This window comes from Hoplias malabaricus, chromosome 2, assembly GCF_029633855.1.
Source record: "Hoplias malabaricus isolate fHopMal1 chromosome 2, fHopMal1.hap1, whole genome shotgun sequence".
NCBI lineage: Eukaryota > Metazoa > Chordata > Actinopteri > Characiformes > Erythrinidae > Hoplias > Hoplias malabaricus.
The window spans coordinates 34022373-34039796 of NC_089801.1; the positions used below are offsets into that span (position 1 = coordinate 34022373).

The 17424-nt window shown below is 40.9% G+C and overlaps 2 protein-coding genes across 3 annotated transcripts; one reads left to right on the forward strand and one right to left on the reverse strand.

The window, feature by feature from the left end:
* Nucleotides 1-617: 617 nt before the first annotated feature.
* Nucleotides 618-6935, reverse strand: mks1 (MKS transition zone complex subunit 1). Of its 2 annotated transcripts, XM_066660169.1 has the most exons (18): nucleotides 6618-6935; nucleotides 5839-5960; nucleotides 5707-5759; nucleotides 5475-5630; nucleotides 5279-5376; nucleotides 4949-5077; nucleotides 4717-4821; nucleotides 4461-4569; nucleotides 4271-4327; nucleotides 4106-4148; nucleotides 3935-3997; nucleotides 3232-3302; nucleotides 3068-3137; nucleotides 2514-2621; nucleotides 2229-2362; nucleotides 2058-2140; nucleotides 1861-1958; nucleotides 1505-1754 (listed from the first exon to the last, which is right to left on the reverse strand). In XM_066660169.1, the coding sequence occupies exons 1-18, from the start codon at nucleotides 6692-6694 to the stop codon at nucleotides 1651-1653; spliced, it is 1680 nt and encodes a 559-aa protein (XP_066516266.1). In that variant the 5' UTR covers nucleotides 6695-6935; the 3' UTR covers nucleotides 1505-1650. The 2 variants fall into 2 exon arrangements, with proteins under 2 accessions (XP_066516265.1, XP_066516266.1); XM_066660168.1 differs by lacking the exon at nucleotides 1861-1958 and having other exon boundaries at nucleotides 618-1754.
* A 468-nt stretch (nucleotides 6936-7403) lies between these two features.
* On the forward strand, nucleotides 7404-16284 carry mrm1 (mitochondrial rRNA methyltransferase 1 homolog (S. cerevisiae)). Its single transcript, XM_066662373.1, has 5 exons — nucleotides 7404-8638; nucleotides 8934-9027; nucleotides 10743-10860; nucleotides 11219-11338; nucleotides 12406-16284. Exons 1-5 carry the CDS (start codon nucleotides 7845-7847, stop codon nucleotides 12450-12452), a joined length of 1173 nt encoding a protein of 390 aa, XP_066518470.1. The 5' UTR covers nucleotides 7404-7844; the 3' UTR covers nucleotides 12453-16284.
* Nucleotides 16285-17424: the final 1140 nt, after the last annotated feature.

A 17424-nucleotide genomic window follows, 5' to 3' on the forward strand; every position in this document is an offset into this window, starting at 1 on the left:
TAAAATTAAAGCTGCCCACACCACACATTCTGAACTCTAGGGCCACATAGGAATGCAGCTACAGCAAGGGCCCTGAATGTTGGCAACTACAAGGTGGGTCCCATTTTCATGAAAGGATTTGAAGTAAGAGTGGGCAGGTACCTTCACGTTTGTCTGAACTGCACATTTAAGACTTCTCTAAGAAGACTTGTCATTTAAGATATTTCCTGTTTAATCATTGCAGCCCACCAGCGCTTCCACAGGACACAGGTCAGTTTACACCCAACAAGTTCATCAGCAAATAACAGCACAGGGAATACCACATGTACCACCTGCATTGGATTAAAATATAGTGTCTCCCCCTGGTCTGACTGCAAAACATTAGTTTGTTGATTTCAATATAATCAGATTACTGCTGTGGTGTTTAGTGTTAATTGGAGTGTGATTACTTTAAATATCAAGCATGAAATACATTCAAAGCTAATGTAAATTTGTAACTGATTTTTTTTTTATCTTTACATGTAGCCACCAATGAAGCCAGATGTACTTTAAAGGTTTCTTTAAATTCATGCTTTAATTCCTTAATATAAGAAATAAATCTATATAAAAATAGATAAAATACAAAAATATATACAGCTTAAATAAACCTAATACATCAACAAATCAAAGCTAGATATAAAAGCATGTCCTTGGTTTTACACAAACTACTCATACAGGGTTTGGACAATGAAACTAAAACACCTGGATTTAGACCACAATAATTTATTAGTATGGTGTAGGGCCTCTTTTTGTGGCCAATACAACGTCAGTTTGTCCTGGGAATGACATATACAAGTCCTGCACAGTGGTCAGAGGGATTTTAAGTCATTCTTCTTGCAGGATAGTGGTGCTGCTACGTGATGCTGGTGGAGGATAACGTTTCCTGACTCGCTCCTCCAAAACACCCCAAAGTGGCTCAATAATATTTATGATCACTTTCTTGTTCATCAAACCAATCTTTCACCAGTCTTGCTGTGTGTATTGGTGCATTGTCGTCCTGATACACGGCACCGCCTTCAGGATACAATGTTTCAACCATTGGATACACATGGTCTTACTGGTGCAATGTGCAATTAATGAAGATTGGCCACCAGGCCTGGTCCGATTTAGCCATAAAACCTCCCACACTAAAATGACAGGTGTTTCAGTTTCATTGTCTAACCCCTGTACATTTATTCATTCATTCATTCATTTTCTGTAACCGCTTATCCAGTTCAGGGTCGCGGTGGGTCCAGAGCCTACCTGGAATCATTGGGCGCAAGGTGGGAATACACCCTGGAGGGGGTGCCAGTCCTTTACAGGGCAACACACACAGTCACATTCACTCAAACACTCACATTTACAGACACTCCTGAGTAGCCAATCCACCTACCAACATGTGTTTTTGGACAGTAGGAGGAAACTGGAGCACCCGGAGGAAACCCATGCGGACACGGGGAGAACACACCAAACTCCTCACAGACAGTTACTTTGAGGGTGACTCGAACTCACAGCCTCCAGGTCCCTGGAGCTGTGTGACTGCAACACTACCTGCTGCACCACCGTGCTGCCCACTACACATACACATAGAGATAAAACACTGCAATTTATTAACTTGTGTAACTCTAACACAGAAAAACTCCAGGTTAAGTTCTATGTTAAGGACTCTGGGACAAGCGGGACGGTGGTGCTGATTAGATCTTTGGGTAGACTCTCTCTGGCGTCCTGCATTCGTTTTCGGGCCCTCTGAAATGCCTCTGCATGCAAACACAAAAGACAAACATTATTAATAGTCAATCCTTAGCTGCTGCAGGAAGGTAAGGTACAAACTCCTTTGTAAGGTATCTGGTTCTTTGCCTTTACCCAACACATTATAGACAGATCCCTGCTGACTGTGTCCACCCAGCTGGTCTAAAACCGTTTGCCGCCTCTTCTTTAGAGTTTTGGCATCCACAAAAGCCCTTTAATATAAAAGTTACCTAACAGTTAAAATCAGAATAAAAAAGAAATATATATTTCGGTCCCAAAATACAATGTTATTGAGTATTTCTTTTGCTAACCTGGCATGCTGGATACAGTTTAGATTGAACGTGACACTCCCTGTTGTCTGAGTGCGAAAGCCAAGTCGGCTCAGGTGATCACCCTGTAAAAATACATAAAATAAAAATGAAGGACTTCAGTGATGTGAGAATATCAGGTATGTTCCATTAGAGAGTACTGGGCCAACTAACCTTAAATGTACCTGGGATTCTCACATCACTGATGTCCTCCAGTTCAGGAGCTCCACCGATAAAGAAACGTCTCAGCTCTGCCACTGTGCCAGTCTGCAATGGCCTCCACGTCTGCAACGTCAACCTGTGGTGCCCTGACAAGATGGACAAGTATTTTACTACAAAAGTAACACACTTCTTTAACAAAGAGCACAAAATACTCTGCAAATTATAGAATCTGACAAGGGATGCACAAACTATACACTTTTTATTCTTAGGTTGAACTGTGATTTTAAAACATGCTACCTGGTGTTGAGGGTATGACCAGGTAACCATAACCCTCAGTTCTATAGCGCTGCCAGAAGTCCAGGGACAGAACCTTGAAATACAACACTGGCCACTGAGGAAGGGAATCTAAAAAATATACATAATGATTAGAAGACCAAAATCAAATAAAAAGGAATAGTGTTGAAATATAACAAATTTACACAATCAACCTATAAGCAAAATCTACTCAGTCAGCCAAGACCCGAATAATCGATTACTGAGTTCACTGACATATACATGGATAATAGCTAATACGTAAAAACTTACAGCTACAGTTTAGCATTGGGTAAACTACAGACTTAAGCCCTCAGACACTCTCTTCAAACTATAACAAATAATCATATGTGCTTATGCAATTTCTAACAGAGTAATACATACTGTAATTTATTATAACAGCTTGACAAAGAAATATCAACCATGCCTTGGCTCACTGACTATTTTTAAGTAAACGAAAAACTATTCAAATCAAATCAGCTGTAAGATTCCTAAACCTTCTTCCTCTAAATGTGTTTTTAAAAAGTATAAATTTTTACCCTCCGACTCATCCTCTTTGCGAAAGAAGGACTCAAAGGTGAAAGGGTAGGAGAAGAACGCCACGTTGTCCTGGAAAGAGTATATGCCTGTGTCATGCTTCTTTATCTCATTACATAAATCAGTTTTCAATAAAGAAGACTAAGCCAATTTATCTGTTCCTCACCTTTCCTAATGTCCGTGTTCGGCATGTCTGAGTCACACCAGAGAGGCTCTGGAAAGGCACACTAGACCAGCCTGAAAACATGTTACAGGAAAAATATGCTATCTAACAAAAGAATGAGTTGCATGTGTCTTTAATGATACTAATATTATTCTGGTACACAAGTGCTCTGAAAGCTGAAAAAAAGCTTTAGAACTTGAGCAGCCACCAGATTTGTATAGTAAATCATTTATTCATTATCTGTAACCGCTTATCCAGTTCAGGGATGCGGTGGGTCCAGAGCCTACCTGGAATCATTGGGTGCAAGGCGGGGAATACACCCTGGAGGGGGAGCCAGTCCTTCACAGGGCAACACAGACACACATTCACTCACACACTCACACCTACGGACACTTTTGAGTCGCCAATCCACCTACCAACGTGTTTTTTTGGACTGTGGGAGGAAACCGGAGCACCTGGAGGAAACCCACATGGACACGGGGAGAACACACCAACTCTTCACAGACAGTCACCCGGAGCGGGAATTGAACCCACAACCTCCAGGTCCCTGGAACTGTGTGACTGCGACACTACCTGCTGCACCACCGTGCCGCCCATAGTAAATCATATGGCTATAATTATTTTGGTTACAGGTTGAATGTCAGTGAATTTGGTGTAAGATACTGAATGACATTACTGGTGTGTGTGTAAAGTGTAGCTCACTTACTGTTTGGTAACTCTAGGAAGAAGTGAATATACAGGTTGTCATACTCGTAGCCCTGTGCAGAAACTGAAATGAAAAAAAGTATGTGTAATGTATATTTTATGTGTAAATGCAGAAACACAAAATACAAGAATCTGTTCCTAAAATGTCAATTTTGTTTTTGACCACGCTCACCAATCTCCCCATTGACCAGCAGACGGAGAATCCCTGGAGGTGGCTGTAGCAGGACACAAAGACAAATTAATATGAATATTAAAGTATAAATATTAATATACATCAAGTGAATACAAAGCTGATAAATGGGGCCGAAGCCACTGAAATAGCTTTACAAGTTCTCACCATTTCAAAATCCTGTCCAACAAGGCTGTTGAGATAGTCTTTATGCCGACTGTAGAGCTGAAGAAAGAAGGGTCAATTGAGGGTTATTAATATTTAATCTGATAACAGACAGTAATGTGTTATTTTGAAAGAACTTGATTCACACAACTTTTCCCTGAGATACCAGAAAAAGTTCCCCCCCCCCACTTACATCTATGTACATGCGCTGTTCTCGCTGCTTCTCCTCTCCAGGAATGGGAGCAGATGCATTCTCCAGATAGAGACGCCACACTTCTCTCTTTTCTCCCTCTGTCTCCAGTCTAGTATTAAGCACAAAACCCCACATTTTTAACTTGCTGTATCAGGATTTTAAAGAATATTCCTGATTAGTTTTTAATCTAACTCTTATGCTGTTTGAGGTAACCGACCAACTCCTATAAAATTTTGGCCCAATAAATGTAACTTGCCTGTAAGGTCCTCTGTTGTTGTTAAAATCAGGTTTCACGGTAACTACTCCATTGCTGTCTGTCTTTATGGTGCACAAAACATATTCATTCTCCTTCAAACCCAATCTGCAAAAACAATAGAAATCAGAGAAACAAACCTTATTTGGACTACTTTTATTTGTAATGCAGTTTGTTTAACAAATAGTAGCCAATAGATTTACATTTACAGCATGTGTAGTGTTTCTTGACTCACTTTCCAGGAGGACCCAGATCTGCCATGAGGTGCATGGTCTGCATTGGTGTGTTGACAATGTGGCTGTTCTTCATGAATTCACTGGACGGCTCCCATACAACCAAACGTGTCTTTGGAACACTGGTATCTCTAAACCAACATATTGTAGTTCAGAAAGGAATGCAATCTATTTCATATTGTAAGCCACATATTGGCTCAGTAAACTAGCCCAGAACATGGCTGAACATAGGGGGAGCTGTGGGCCAAAATGGCCACTAAGACGTTTAGTCTGACCTGCCAGAAATTTTAAATTTTAAGAGCCTTAAGATTATGAGATTGAGTTATACTCACGCTGGACGTCTCTCTTGGCGTCTGTGTCTTATGTTGGCCATGCGCTCTGCTAGGAATGTTCGTCTGGTCTCAGTTGGAATCATCAGACTCTGAGCCTGCTGCTTACACAAAAAACAAAACTTAATGTTACTTATGCAATATTAAAAAGAAAACCTTTAGAAAGCCCTGTTCTTACAATTCAGTCTTCGCTACTCACCTCCTCCCAGTTGGTAAACCGATCGAAATCTGTGTAGGTGAAAATCCGCTGATTCCTTCTTTTCTTAGCTCTTTCCATTGCCATGATTTCTTCATGATACTGTTTTTCCAGGGGTGTCTGGCACACCGACTCTGTCTGGTATAGATCCACCTCATACTAGACACGGGATTATGAATTAGTGCAAGTGCAACAGTGAATAAAACACAAAACAGTGTGTTTCTTAAACTCATACCTGACTGAAGAACTTCTCCTGCCAGCCTACCACCAGCTCTTCTTCATCACCAACTGAAAAAGAGTTGAAAGCACAGGTAAACATATGCTGGAGGAGTTTAGGATTAATGTCTCTGACATCACATACTCATACCTGATTGCGTTTGAGAGACAAAGGTATCAAGCTCCATGATGCCTCGCTCCTGCTGACTTTGCACTCGCTGCTGCAGATGGTGTGAGATTACAGCTGTAGAAGTCACTCGCTGGATTCGGACTCTGACAAAACAAATTAAATAGATTTTTGTAACCGGAATAACTATTTGTCACTGATTTACAGAAAATTGACTTTTTCAAGTAGCTGCCCTTCACTTGCATTTTACCACGTTCAAAAAGCAATCCAGGCAAATAACAAAGAATATATGGGTGGATATAAAGTGTTTGAGGCTGAAAGTGTGGATATACATTAAAATCCTTGTTTCTACTCTCTCTGACTTTTTTATTTTAACAGCTCCATTGACCTTACAGCTGCACTTTACAGTTGTACAATTACAGATTACAGTGCATCTTGCTCTATACATTTTGTTAGCTTTTCCCCCATGTTTCCTGACCATTTTTGGTTGGACTACTTTGGTTGGTGGTCTAGTAGTGATACAGAGGGTTTCTCAAAACTTCAACAGCACTGCTGTGTCAGATCCACCTGTACCAGCACAACACACACTAACACACCATCACCACGTCAGTGTTATTACAGTGACTAATTTCATATTCATACATCTGTGTGCTGAAGGTAGTCAAAGATGCAGATTATCGTTTAGGGAGTTAGCTAGCTAGTCAATTAATGTCTGTGAGATAATGTACCAGTATTTACCAATTATATATATATATAACTAATTATACCAAAACTAACCAAAATAATAACTACGGATAATTTACCTGATTCTAAGGTTTTTCACAGCGTCTCGGGAGCGATAGACGGCTTCGCCGGTGTCAGTGCACCAAACTTCGGCCATAGCTCACACTCTCGCCCGGGGAGCTACAGATAACTTACAACCCTGTGGAGAGCTAAATGCTACTGTGAATTAGACAAGAATTCATTACTGATGAAAGATTTCAACCAGCTAAAAGCGTACATTTAACGATTTTATAAAGTCAATAGCGTTCGTCGAAGCACTAATCAACACACTATTCACAAAAAAAGCTTTTATTCGAGGAGAAAATGACGGATTTTAGCGAACAGCGTCTTGTTGCTTGGTAACATTAAGTCGAAATCGGTTGCGCGCATGTGCGACACAAAGATGACGTAAACGCAGCCAATGTCTCCATCTCAAATCAACTCTGTTAGGGAAGGAGTGTAGTAGTCACCGCTTACAGTTCTTAAGAGCCCTAGATTAACTGATGTATAACGATTCACATCTAATTAAATAATTACCTTATAAAAGACGAAAGCAAATTAGTGAAACAAAAACTAGAATGTTATATAAACAAATGTCTTCTCCGAGAATATCCAAGTTTAACTTTTGAGGTCATGCCTATCCGTATTTATAGTCATTTTTTAATAGTCTATTAGATCACAGTTCGGAACTGCGTGCACTTATATCTTTTAAATCATTTAACCAGAATTCAATTGAAGAAATTTGTCGCACCTGCGTTGCGATATACAGGGAGCCCAGTTGTCGTTAACAGTAGCTCACTACATAGGGGGCAAGGTGTTGATTTGGAACGCGCTCAGGAATTCACCGGAACCCTTTCCACACGTGCGTCCTAGCGGGTGTGTAGTGGAAAATGGAAATGTGTAGATCAGTTATTTTGTGTATGATTAAATCAGTGTCTGTGACAGCTATATCCTACAATCATCAGGCTGTGCTTAAAGGGAAGTCTATTTTACATTTATATACAAGCAACCATTAAACATAAGATGAGATGTAATGTTGACTGGTGAACATTGTATTATATCAGAGAAATAATTTAGCTTTGGGTACTGCCTTACAACGCTCTTTATGTACTTACCCGCCAGGGAAATTTTTGTTTGAATGTTCCCGGTATTGAATGGCTATATTTTAGTGACCACATTTTATCATTTAGAGTTTGTGTAGTTAATTAAGTGCACTGATAAGCCTGTTATCCTTTATTCAACGTTGAACAGTGAATGGACACTTAAATATGTGGAGAACAGTCTGCAGATGTTCCTTTATGTTTGGAAATATCAGGAATAATGTATATTCACCAAAAGAGGAGTTATCAGCCTTTTTCTGTAGTGCTCCTTACCAGTCCATCAAAAGCCATCTCATATCTAAATACACTGGATTTAAACTTGCTAAGCACCTGCGTTGTCATTTTTCCACTTCTTTTGCAAATCCTGCAAGGACTCATGGCTTTCGTTCTTCCAGAAGGTCACACAAAGAACCAAACACTTCTCACCCTGAGAGGAGAGTGTCCTCAGAGCTTCAGAAACTCAGTCTGGAGGACTTCACCAAGGCAGAAGCTCAGAGACATTTTCACAAGGTCAAACAAAATTTGAAGACTGGTCCAGATCATCTCAAAGGAGCCAAAGAACTGGAAGTAGTTTTTGGGGTGGCCCCGTGCTTTCTGGCCCTGAGTCTGGCCCGACGTAAACTCAGCCGTCTCTTTGTGAAGGACACCAAAGGACACCAGAGAGAAGCTGTGCAGAGGATTTGGGATGAAGCTGTTAGGCATGGGGTTCCCATCCAGAAGGTCAGCAAGAGAGAACTGGACAAAATGACTGGAGGAATGGTCCATCAGGGGGTCTGCCTTCAGGCCAGTTCTCTGGACTTTGTCACAGAAGAAAAATCCACAAAGTCTCAGCATGGCAGTGATCATCAACATCCACTGTGGCTCGTCCTGGACGGTGTGCAGGATCCAATGAACCTGGGCTCCATTCTTCGCTCTGCCTACTTTCTTGGAGTAGACAGAGTGGTTAGTAGCATTCGGAACAGGTACATTTGCCTGTAGTGTCATCATGATGATGGGAAAAATGTCTTGTTTTTTTGACAAACTATGATGATTTTAAGTAATGTTTATATATCTCCTCCGAGTTTTTAAAATATACTATTGATTACAATAAATTATTGAAATTTAAATATTGTAATTAGGCATTGAATTGTTGACCCCAATTTGGTAGAAATATGAAACCTTTAATACAGTGTGCAATCCTGTCTCAGTTAGTGTGCAGACTTTGATATTGGTGTTTGATGTAAAAATGTTAGTTTATAATTTAAATGTGTTTTTCAGCTGTCCATTAACCCCAGTGGTGAGCAAAGCTAGTTCAGGGGTGATGGAGATTATGGAAGTGTACGGCTACAGTAACCTGACCGACTTCATAAAGGTAATCAATCACCTTTCACACATCAGAGCGCTGAAGGCAGCTCAAGTTTCAACCACTAGAGGGTAGACACAAACTAGGAATAGTTAAGCTGACTGATGCACACTAGAAAATGATATGTAAGAGTCAAGAAATCATCTTAAATCTAGTGGATATATCAGATAGTTCTCTTAGAGAATTTCTACTTGCTGTATAGTGAAACACAGCTGTCATTTGTTAACTGACGGTGCATTCTGTGGGTTTATACAAATTACATATCTGCCAGAAGACAATCCCAAATTAAACAGAATAGTATTTCACTCAATAAAATGAAGACAAGGAAAATATCTAGAAATTCACAATAATAATAATACGTATTCAAACAAGAGCAAAGAGAAACTAGGCAAGTGTAATTTTGCTGGACCGCCATTGGAATAGAATAGAATAGAAAGCCTTTATTGTCATTATACACAGCATACACAGTATACGTAGTACAACGAAATTGGAAGCTGCTCCTTAAAAAATACCCACAGTGCCCACAATAGGGGCGGCACGGTGGCACAGCAGGTAGTGTCGCAGTCACACAGCTCCAGGAACCTGGAGGTTGTGGGTTCGATTCCCGCTCCGGGTGACTGTCTGTGAGGAGTTGGTGTGTTCTCCCCGTGTCCGCGTGGGTTTCCTCCGGGTGGGTAGGTGTGAATGTGTGTGTGTCTGTGTTGCCCTGTGAAGGACTGGCGTCCCCTCCAGGGTGTATTCCCGCCTTGCGCCCGATGATTCCAGGTAGGCTCTGGACCCCCCGCGACCCTAAAATTGGATAAGGGGTTACAGATAATGGATAGACAAATAGGACAGACAAAACAAATGACACACTGTAAATGTCAGTTAGTGCAGATTCCCATTTAGCAGTGTGATGGCTTTGGGAATATATTAGCCATATAGCCATTGTCACAGAGGTTTTTCTGACATTTCAAAAATAGGAAAGACAAAAATGCATAACCTTGTCATTGGAAGGTCAGGAGAAGCTTTGGTGCTTCATATCAATGTCTTTGTTTACAATAATAACAAGTAATATATTATACAATTAGTGTATCACTTGTTTTTGAACATATCTAAAAACAAGCACCTTAACATTTTATCAGCCCAGTAATCTACACTTGATAAAGGAAGAGGACATCGCTGGAACTGGATATTTATTACTGACATACATTTCTATAAGGGTCCGACTAATAAAAAGGTGCTGTAACTAATTCACAGCCTCGTTTGTTTAGAGTAACGCCTCACTCTGGTGTTCTGACTTTAATAATCCAGAGATTTTGTCAGTTTTGTGAAAAGTTAAACAAAAAGCTGTGAAGATGTAATTTACTCGTCACAAAGTCACTAACAGTGAGATGTGTCTGTGTATTTGTGTGTGTATTTGTGTCGTTATAGAAACCGACGATGACTTTTTGTTTGTTAAATATATAGTAGAAAACAAAAGGCTGGGTCACAGAAACATTCTCCAAACATGAAGAAGAGAGAAATATTACCTCAACAACATTCAACACATTTCTGTTCGAGGCACCAGTAAAACACTGAACTGCACCGTGGTGGATGATGAGTTATATTTTGACAGGTCATAAATAACTCAGTACTTGCTCCAGACCTCATACCATAGCTATATCAGTTAGACGTTATTGTTAGTGGGAAGCTATTGTAATCTGTTTGATCAGATGCGCAGCTAATCTAATCTAATCTCACAGATGAAACTGGATCAGGGATGGCAGGTGATCGGTACTGTTGGGTCTGAAGAAGTTTCAGAAGCTGCTGTGGTTCCATGCTCAGACTTCAGAATCTCCAAACCGACATTACTGCTGATGGGTTTGTGTCCATTCACTTTGTGTTAAGCTGTCGGTGGCTTGTCTTACATGTGAACTGGGAGGTTGGGATGGATTGGCATAGTGACAGAAACAACCTATAATTAATAAATACATGTTTTTAGTTGTGCTAAGTTTAACTGTTGTAGACATAAATGTTCCATTGTGCACCCACAACTTGTTTAGTCTCCTTAGACGAGCATGACAAGCCTTTTTTTTTATTTAGTAAAAATACTTTTTACTATTATTTTGTCATGAAGATCATCCTATTGTTTGTTGCAGAAATGTGGAGATGTTATTCACTGACCTTGTGTGCGTGTTTCTGTGTGTGTATGTACGCACTTGCATGCTTGCTCTGTTAGGTGGTGAAGGCTCCGGTCTGTCTCCTGAACTGCGTCAGATGTGTGATAGTCTGCTGAATATTCCTCCCAGAAGAGACCTGCACCCTGCTGTGGACTCACTCAATGTTTCTGTAGCTACAGGTGACCAGGGATCAGTGCTCACACTCCTCACTGCTGCATCTTAATTACACCAAATGATGGCATGCAGAACAAGAGATGTCCATTATCACTACATACCATCCACAGTATCTACAGAATCTACAGGGACCCCCCCCCCCCCTACCCCCACCCAAGTCCACACTATCTCAGTATCACAGAATGGCACATTCATACGAGAAGGCAAGAATATCATTAACTGTTGGTACAAGTTAAAGGACCAATAAGTCATGTTTGCCAAGCAATTTTATTTCTAGTCTCTTCATATACCACTTAATTGTATTATTTTGGCTCCGGTTTCCTCCCACAGTCCAAAAACACACGTTGGTAGGTGGACTGGCGACTCAAAAATGTCAGTAGGTGTGAGTGAATGTGTGAGTGTGTGTGTTGCCCTGTGAAGGACTGGCGCCCCCTCCAGGGTGTTTTCCTGCCTTGCGCCCATTGATTTCGTGTAGGATCTGGACCCACCGCGACCCTGAACTGGATAAGCGCTTACAGATAATGAATGAATGAATGAATGAATGTTTTATTTTGGCATGAAAAAAATGAACTTGTTTCTACACAAATTGTCCGTTTAAACTCCCCTGACTGTATGGGGCACTTTTGTACTGGTATGATTGGATCAGACACAGCAGGGCTGCTGAAGTTTTTAACCCTCTTTTCACTCACTGATTAATCTGACACACATTCCTCGTTGTTCCACCTTGAAAAGTCAGAGACAGTAGTTCATCTATTGCTGTACAAGTTGTATTTGTCATCATCTAGTCCTTCATCAGTGGACACAGAATGCCTTTGTCTAGATAATTTTGGTTGGTGGACTATGCCCCGCTTGTACCAGCACAACACATGAACACACCACCACGTCAGTATCAATGCAGCACAGAGAATGATCCACCACCCAAATAATACCTGCTCTGTGGTGGTCATATTGGGGTGCTTCTGAGTTTGAAAAACAGGGTGAAATAGGGCTAAAACATGCAGAGCAACTGATGTGTAAAATTGGGCAAAATTAGTGCTTATTACGCTAACTCACTCTCTCCTTCTTTCCTCAGGCATCATTCTGCACTCCCTCCTCTCATCACGCAGAGCTGCTGGTTGATGATGATAATGATGATGCTGGTTTATTTACTCCGAATACCTTCCATTTGCTCTCTACAGCTCTTAAAAGACTGGATTATTTCATCAATTAGCCTTCAGCGTGCCCAAGAGGACCCATTGATTGGAAAAGATAGGCTAGTAAATGCCCCTTTGACGGTTTGATTTACTCCATCTTTTAAGGAAAGACTTGGAGAGGAAATGAGAGGTTTTAGAACCAAGATCAGTGTGGAGAACATTATTTTCAAGGGGTATTGAGGGTGTTGTTTTAATGAAATAAACCCTGGGGGTAAAAACAAACAAACAAAAAACAAAATACACATCCACTGGTAACTGTAAATACGTCACAGTGCTGATTGTGTTTATGGGCTGTAATAACTGTAAAACAAAATACAGTGTTACAAAAAATAAAGGTGCTACAAAGGGTTTGATAATTAAGCAATGATTTTAGTTCCTTAAAGAACCATTTTTGTTTAAGAGACGGATGGATCTTTACGGAACCAAAAGTGGTCATTCTATGGCATTGCTCAAATGACCTTTTGTAGCACCTTTATTTTTATGAGTGTATTTTGTTTAAAATTCAGCTGTTCATGATTTGAAATAAATAGCTCAGTTTTATAGTAGATGACTTATCTGCAGTACACCCTTAATTTCAGTAGGGGGCAATGTATGTCAGTGCTCTTCGGTTTACTGAAATACATCAGAATATGTTCCTCTTTTTCTGTGTTGTAAGGTTTTAGATTTAATGAGGTTTTGGGGATTTTTCTCATATTTGGGTTTGTTGTTTTTATTTATAAGTGAACACAGTTCTGAGTATTAAAGCAAATGTCTGTGACATGCTTTGGTCAAAACACAACAGGTATCAAACCCCGCAGCAGCATTCTCCCCGTCTAGGCAGCCCTGTTCAGAATGGCCATCACTTTTAGCACATGTTCCTTTAAATGATAATGAGCCTCTCACTGTTCACACTAATCTAGTTGCAGCAGTGAGGAGGAGCTCTGTTATTTTATTATTATTATTTGTGCCATTGTCACTCCATTCTTTTTCTTTTCACATTTTCTCTGCTTTATACTCAGTGCTCTTATTACGTCACAATCATTATTGTTTGTTTTTTGCTCCGTTACCATTGTCTTCTGTTCACACACCACGCTGTGATTGGAGAGACTCGGGTTAGGGGGCAGGACAGTTCTGAAATCTTGCACTTGTCGAGTGTAATATTATCCCATGTTTTCTGATGTAGGCAGCCCACAGGATTAACTTACTGGGTCGTCTTGCACAATCCAGTAGACTACAGATACACACATTAATGTGCACATGCACTGAAACTGAATTAAAAACTCAGCGTCTCACAGAAACTCTCAGCTATTTCTGTAAAAAAGGTGGGACCAGGCTAAGGACAGAAATTAGACTTGTATCTTGGGACTGCTTTATTGCTCCGCAGGTATGAGATTTAATGATGCCTGTATGACTCAGTCCCTTTCCCTCTACATGTTAAAGCCAGTAAAACGACACTGAAGCTAATTGATAGGCTAATACCTTTGGTAAATGTGTGAAAATATTGTTTGATAGACAGTTTGCACAGCATCTGTAGGATGTGATGTGATTAGTTGGCACTTGTCCTAAGATGGCTGTCTGTTAGCTGACAATAGCGAACAGGGCACTTGGACATAAAAAGTGAGGAAGCTTGTGCCAGTGTTCACCCTCTCGGTTTTTGTGTTTAGGGGAGACCTTACTCATAATTAAGAATAAAAACAGACCAAATCGCTGTGACCAAAGTTAGGAACAAATGAAAAGGGCGATGTTGCGCTGGAGCTTAGCGAAGATCGGCTTTTTCCTTCATGCTTCACGGCCCGGCTGCTAACCGAGAGGGGGTTATGGAACGGGACGGTTCACAATTAAACTAAAACGGGCACCGACGGCGAGCCTGAGGAGACTGGGACGGGACGATTAACTCGCTAATACTAAAGACCATTAGACCTCTCTGTCTATCTCTCCTTCGCTCGTTTCAGCCCCAGGGCAGCGAGGGAGAATGGGACGTCAGAAGAGACAGTTTAAAGTAATGAGCCATTCTGTGATTTTTACAAGGGAGGGTGATTTGCAGCTCGGCACGAGGGCCACGACAGCTCCGCTCAGATTTATCAGCGCGGGTGTGTGCAACGGATCCGTCTCTTGTGTCAGGGAACGTCCTGTTACCTATTTGAGGAGTTCACCATAAATAGCTCATTGAAATTACCCCTATCGTATTTAATTTCCGTGTGTTTTTGGATTTTCATTAGAGAACTCGGAGCCACTGTTTAAGCCTCAGGTAATATCTCTGAATATACATGTGCAGCAGAATGCCATCTATTTTCAGTTAAAACAGCCATTAAACCAAGTTTATCATTTTTCAGCCTTGAGAAAATACTAATAGACTCGATTGGGTGAACACAACATGAGATTTGTTAGTGTTTGGTTTATTGTTTCCTCACCTTTTTCAAAGTCCTTGCAGTAAAACTTGCATTTGGATTTCTTCAGAAACAGAAATAAGTAGCCTATTTTTCCACAAATCCACAGTTAAGTCTTAGAAGCTGGTTGCATTTTCTAAGTCTCAGCATCAATAATCCCCACCACTTTAATGTAGTAAATGGTGTGGGGTTCTATTTTTTTCTTCTTTTTTTTTTTGAGTGGAAAATTAATAAAAAGTTGTGCTGTTCCTGACTGTGGGGAGGAAACCTTGTAAAAGCTCCACACTTCTGAATGGAGCACTGAAAATAAAATGTAATAGTCCTGGCGACGCTACAGTTTCTTCTGCTCCTTTTAGTTTGGACTGGTTTTGAAAAAGGCAGCACCGGGCAGTCAGTCACAAAAGAGGTCATACGTTCTGTCTGTCCATCTTAGTCTGGCGATGATGTCTCTTTGGTTTATCCACTGCATTTTAAGCCCCTCTCTTTTCTGCACCAGGAGCTGAGGCTGAGGCTGAATGGCAGCTCTGCTCCCTTCCTCCCACTTCCCCAGAGTGCCGTTCTGCTAATCTGTTTAATATGGCAGGCAGAAAAGGTAATGAAAGAGTGGAATAAAAGCACGGTGGCAAGCTGCTGCTCACAAAGAGATTGTAGCTGTTTTCTGTTTTACAGTGGATGGCAGTTCAGGGGTTAACACTGCATGGCTGAAGGACAGATATAGGCCCAGTATGTCCAAATATATATGTCTCAATATCATTGCTTCCATAGTAAAACATGGTACCTCCAAAAGCTCCTTTGGCCAGACAAAACGGTGTCTGTACTGGACTCCTCAGACATTCGTTAAGAATTAGGACCAGGCAAAAGATCAGTCTTCAAAGGGGACTATTGTGGGGAAACGTAATTCTCTCTGGGTTGTTCACGTTCAGGATCTCCGTATCTTTTAAGGTGTAATAGTATGTTTGAAAAGAAAAACGTCTGTTTTACGTGGCTGAATTTGAACTTGTCTGGAAGTTTTTATTCACTATTTGAATTACCACAGAAACTAATCTGTAACCTGTTTATTTTTGTAGCACTTTTGCTAATGCAGTTTGCTGTCTCCTGAGTTTGGAGACATTCCACCTTAAGTAATCCAAAACAGCACAAATAAGTCATTACCCACCTATGGAGCAAGAATAGAGCAATGTCCTCATCTCGGTTCATGCTTTTGAATGTTTGGAGTTCTCTCTGTTGTCTAAAAAAATGACAGATGCCCCCTCTCTCCCATGAACAGTGAGAGAAACACTAGCATACTGGACAGAGACATTCATTCAGTTCAGACTGGAGGGCAAGCAAATGTTGAGGAAACAGCTTCTGAATTTTATAAAAGGTGTTTTTTTTTTTTTGTTATAATCATGAACGCCATCCTCCCTCTCTCTCTCTCTCTCTCTCTCTCTCTCTCTCTCCCCTTGCACACTTGTCTCTTTCCTCCTCCACCCAGCATTTCTTCTTTTTTCAATCAGTACTTTCTTTTCATTCAGTCTTTCTCTTTCTTGCTTTCTCTCCCTCTCGAACTTCACTCAGCAGTTTATTTCTTTCTTACAGATTAACCTTCAGTCTCTCTCTCTCTCTCTCTCTCTCTCTCTCTCTCTCGTGAATTCATTTGCCCTGCTCTTTTCTGACCCCTGTAAACTAAATGAAGCAGCTCCCTCGCACAAATGAGAAGTCTTCACCCGTTCAGTCTGACGCTGCGTTCAGTTCATTACGGATGGTGAGTTATTAGTTTATATACAGTGTAAAGTTCCTGTGAGGATTGATTGAAGCTGAGTTCCGTGACTGAGCCAGACCCAGAGTCATGCTCACAGCACACAGAATAAAATTCCACTGGAGCAGGATGAAGAATACGCTAAAAAACACACCTCTGCTGTTGGAGTTTTCATGTGTATCCTTTCATTGGCATCGTCACTATTTAATGTAGAACAGTTCCTTTGATCTTTGGTCTCAGTCACAATGGACAGCTGTCTGTAAATGTTCACAGCCTCTGTTTTTGTGGAGAGATGTCTTCATAAATCCTGTCAAAGGCATTTGTAATTTAAGCTGTGAGTCTGTAAATAAGGGCTCTTTCTTGATGAAAATCCCCATCACTCAGCGTGAGTCTCTGCAACAAGTGTGTCTGTAAGCTCACATAACACATTTGGGTAGTTAGTGTTCTCCACCAGGTGTGTTTAGCTTCACCGGCAGTTTATATAGAAAAGAAGTAGTGGGACTTCACCTGTCTGAAAGGAAGCTTGTACTGCCTTCACACTCCGCAATCTTTGTAGCATCATGTTATTGGGGGAGACGTAGCTTGTGGGAGACAAGATGAGGGGAAAAAAAAACCCTTTACAATCCAATGACTCTTTCAGAACAGGCTTCTTGCTTTGCTCCAGAGCCCATTGTCCCCCAGTGCTCTTTCTGTCTCGTGAGTGTGTTTGTGTGCTGTCACTGGGAGCTGCAATCTAGGAGGCCATTTGGCACAAAACAAAGAAACCGTTGGCAGTCATTTCCCCCCTCACTCTC

Excerpts from the sequence above, each read along its gene's own strand:
- mks1 (XM_066660168.1), bottom strand. The coding sequence starts at position 6,694 with ATGGCCGAAGTTTGGTGCACTGACACCGGCGAAGCCGTCTATCGCTCC. Across the intron at positions 2,363-2,513 it reads GGTCATACCCTCAACACCAG|GGCACCACAGGTTGACGTTG; the intron begins GTAGCATGTTTT and ends CCATCTTGTCAG. Across the intron at positions 1,755-2,057 it reads AACTGTATCCAGCATGCCAG|AGGCATTTCAGAGGGCCCGA; the intron begins GTTAGCAAAAGA and ends GTTTGCATGCAG.
- mrm1 (XM_066662373.1), top strand. The coding sequence starts at position 7,845 with ATGTGGAGAACAGTCTGCAGATGTTCCTTTATGTTTGGAAATATCAGG. Across the intron at positions 9,028-10,742 it reads ACCTGACCGACTTCATAAAG|ATGAAACTGGATCAGGGATG; the intron begins GTAATCAATCAC and ends CTAATCTCACAG. Across the intron at positions 11,339-12,405 it reads CAATGTTTCTGTAGCTACAG|GCATCATTCTGCACTCCCTC; the intron begins GTGACCAGGGAT and ends TTCTTTCCTCAG.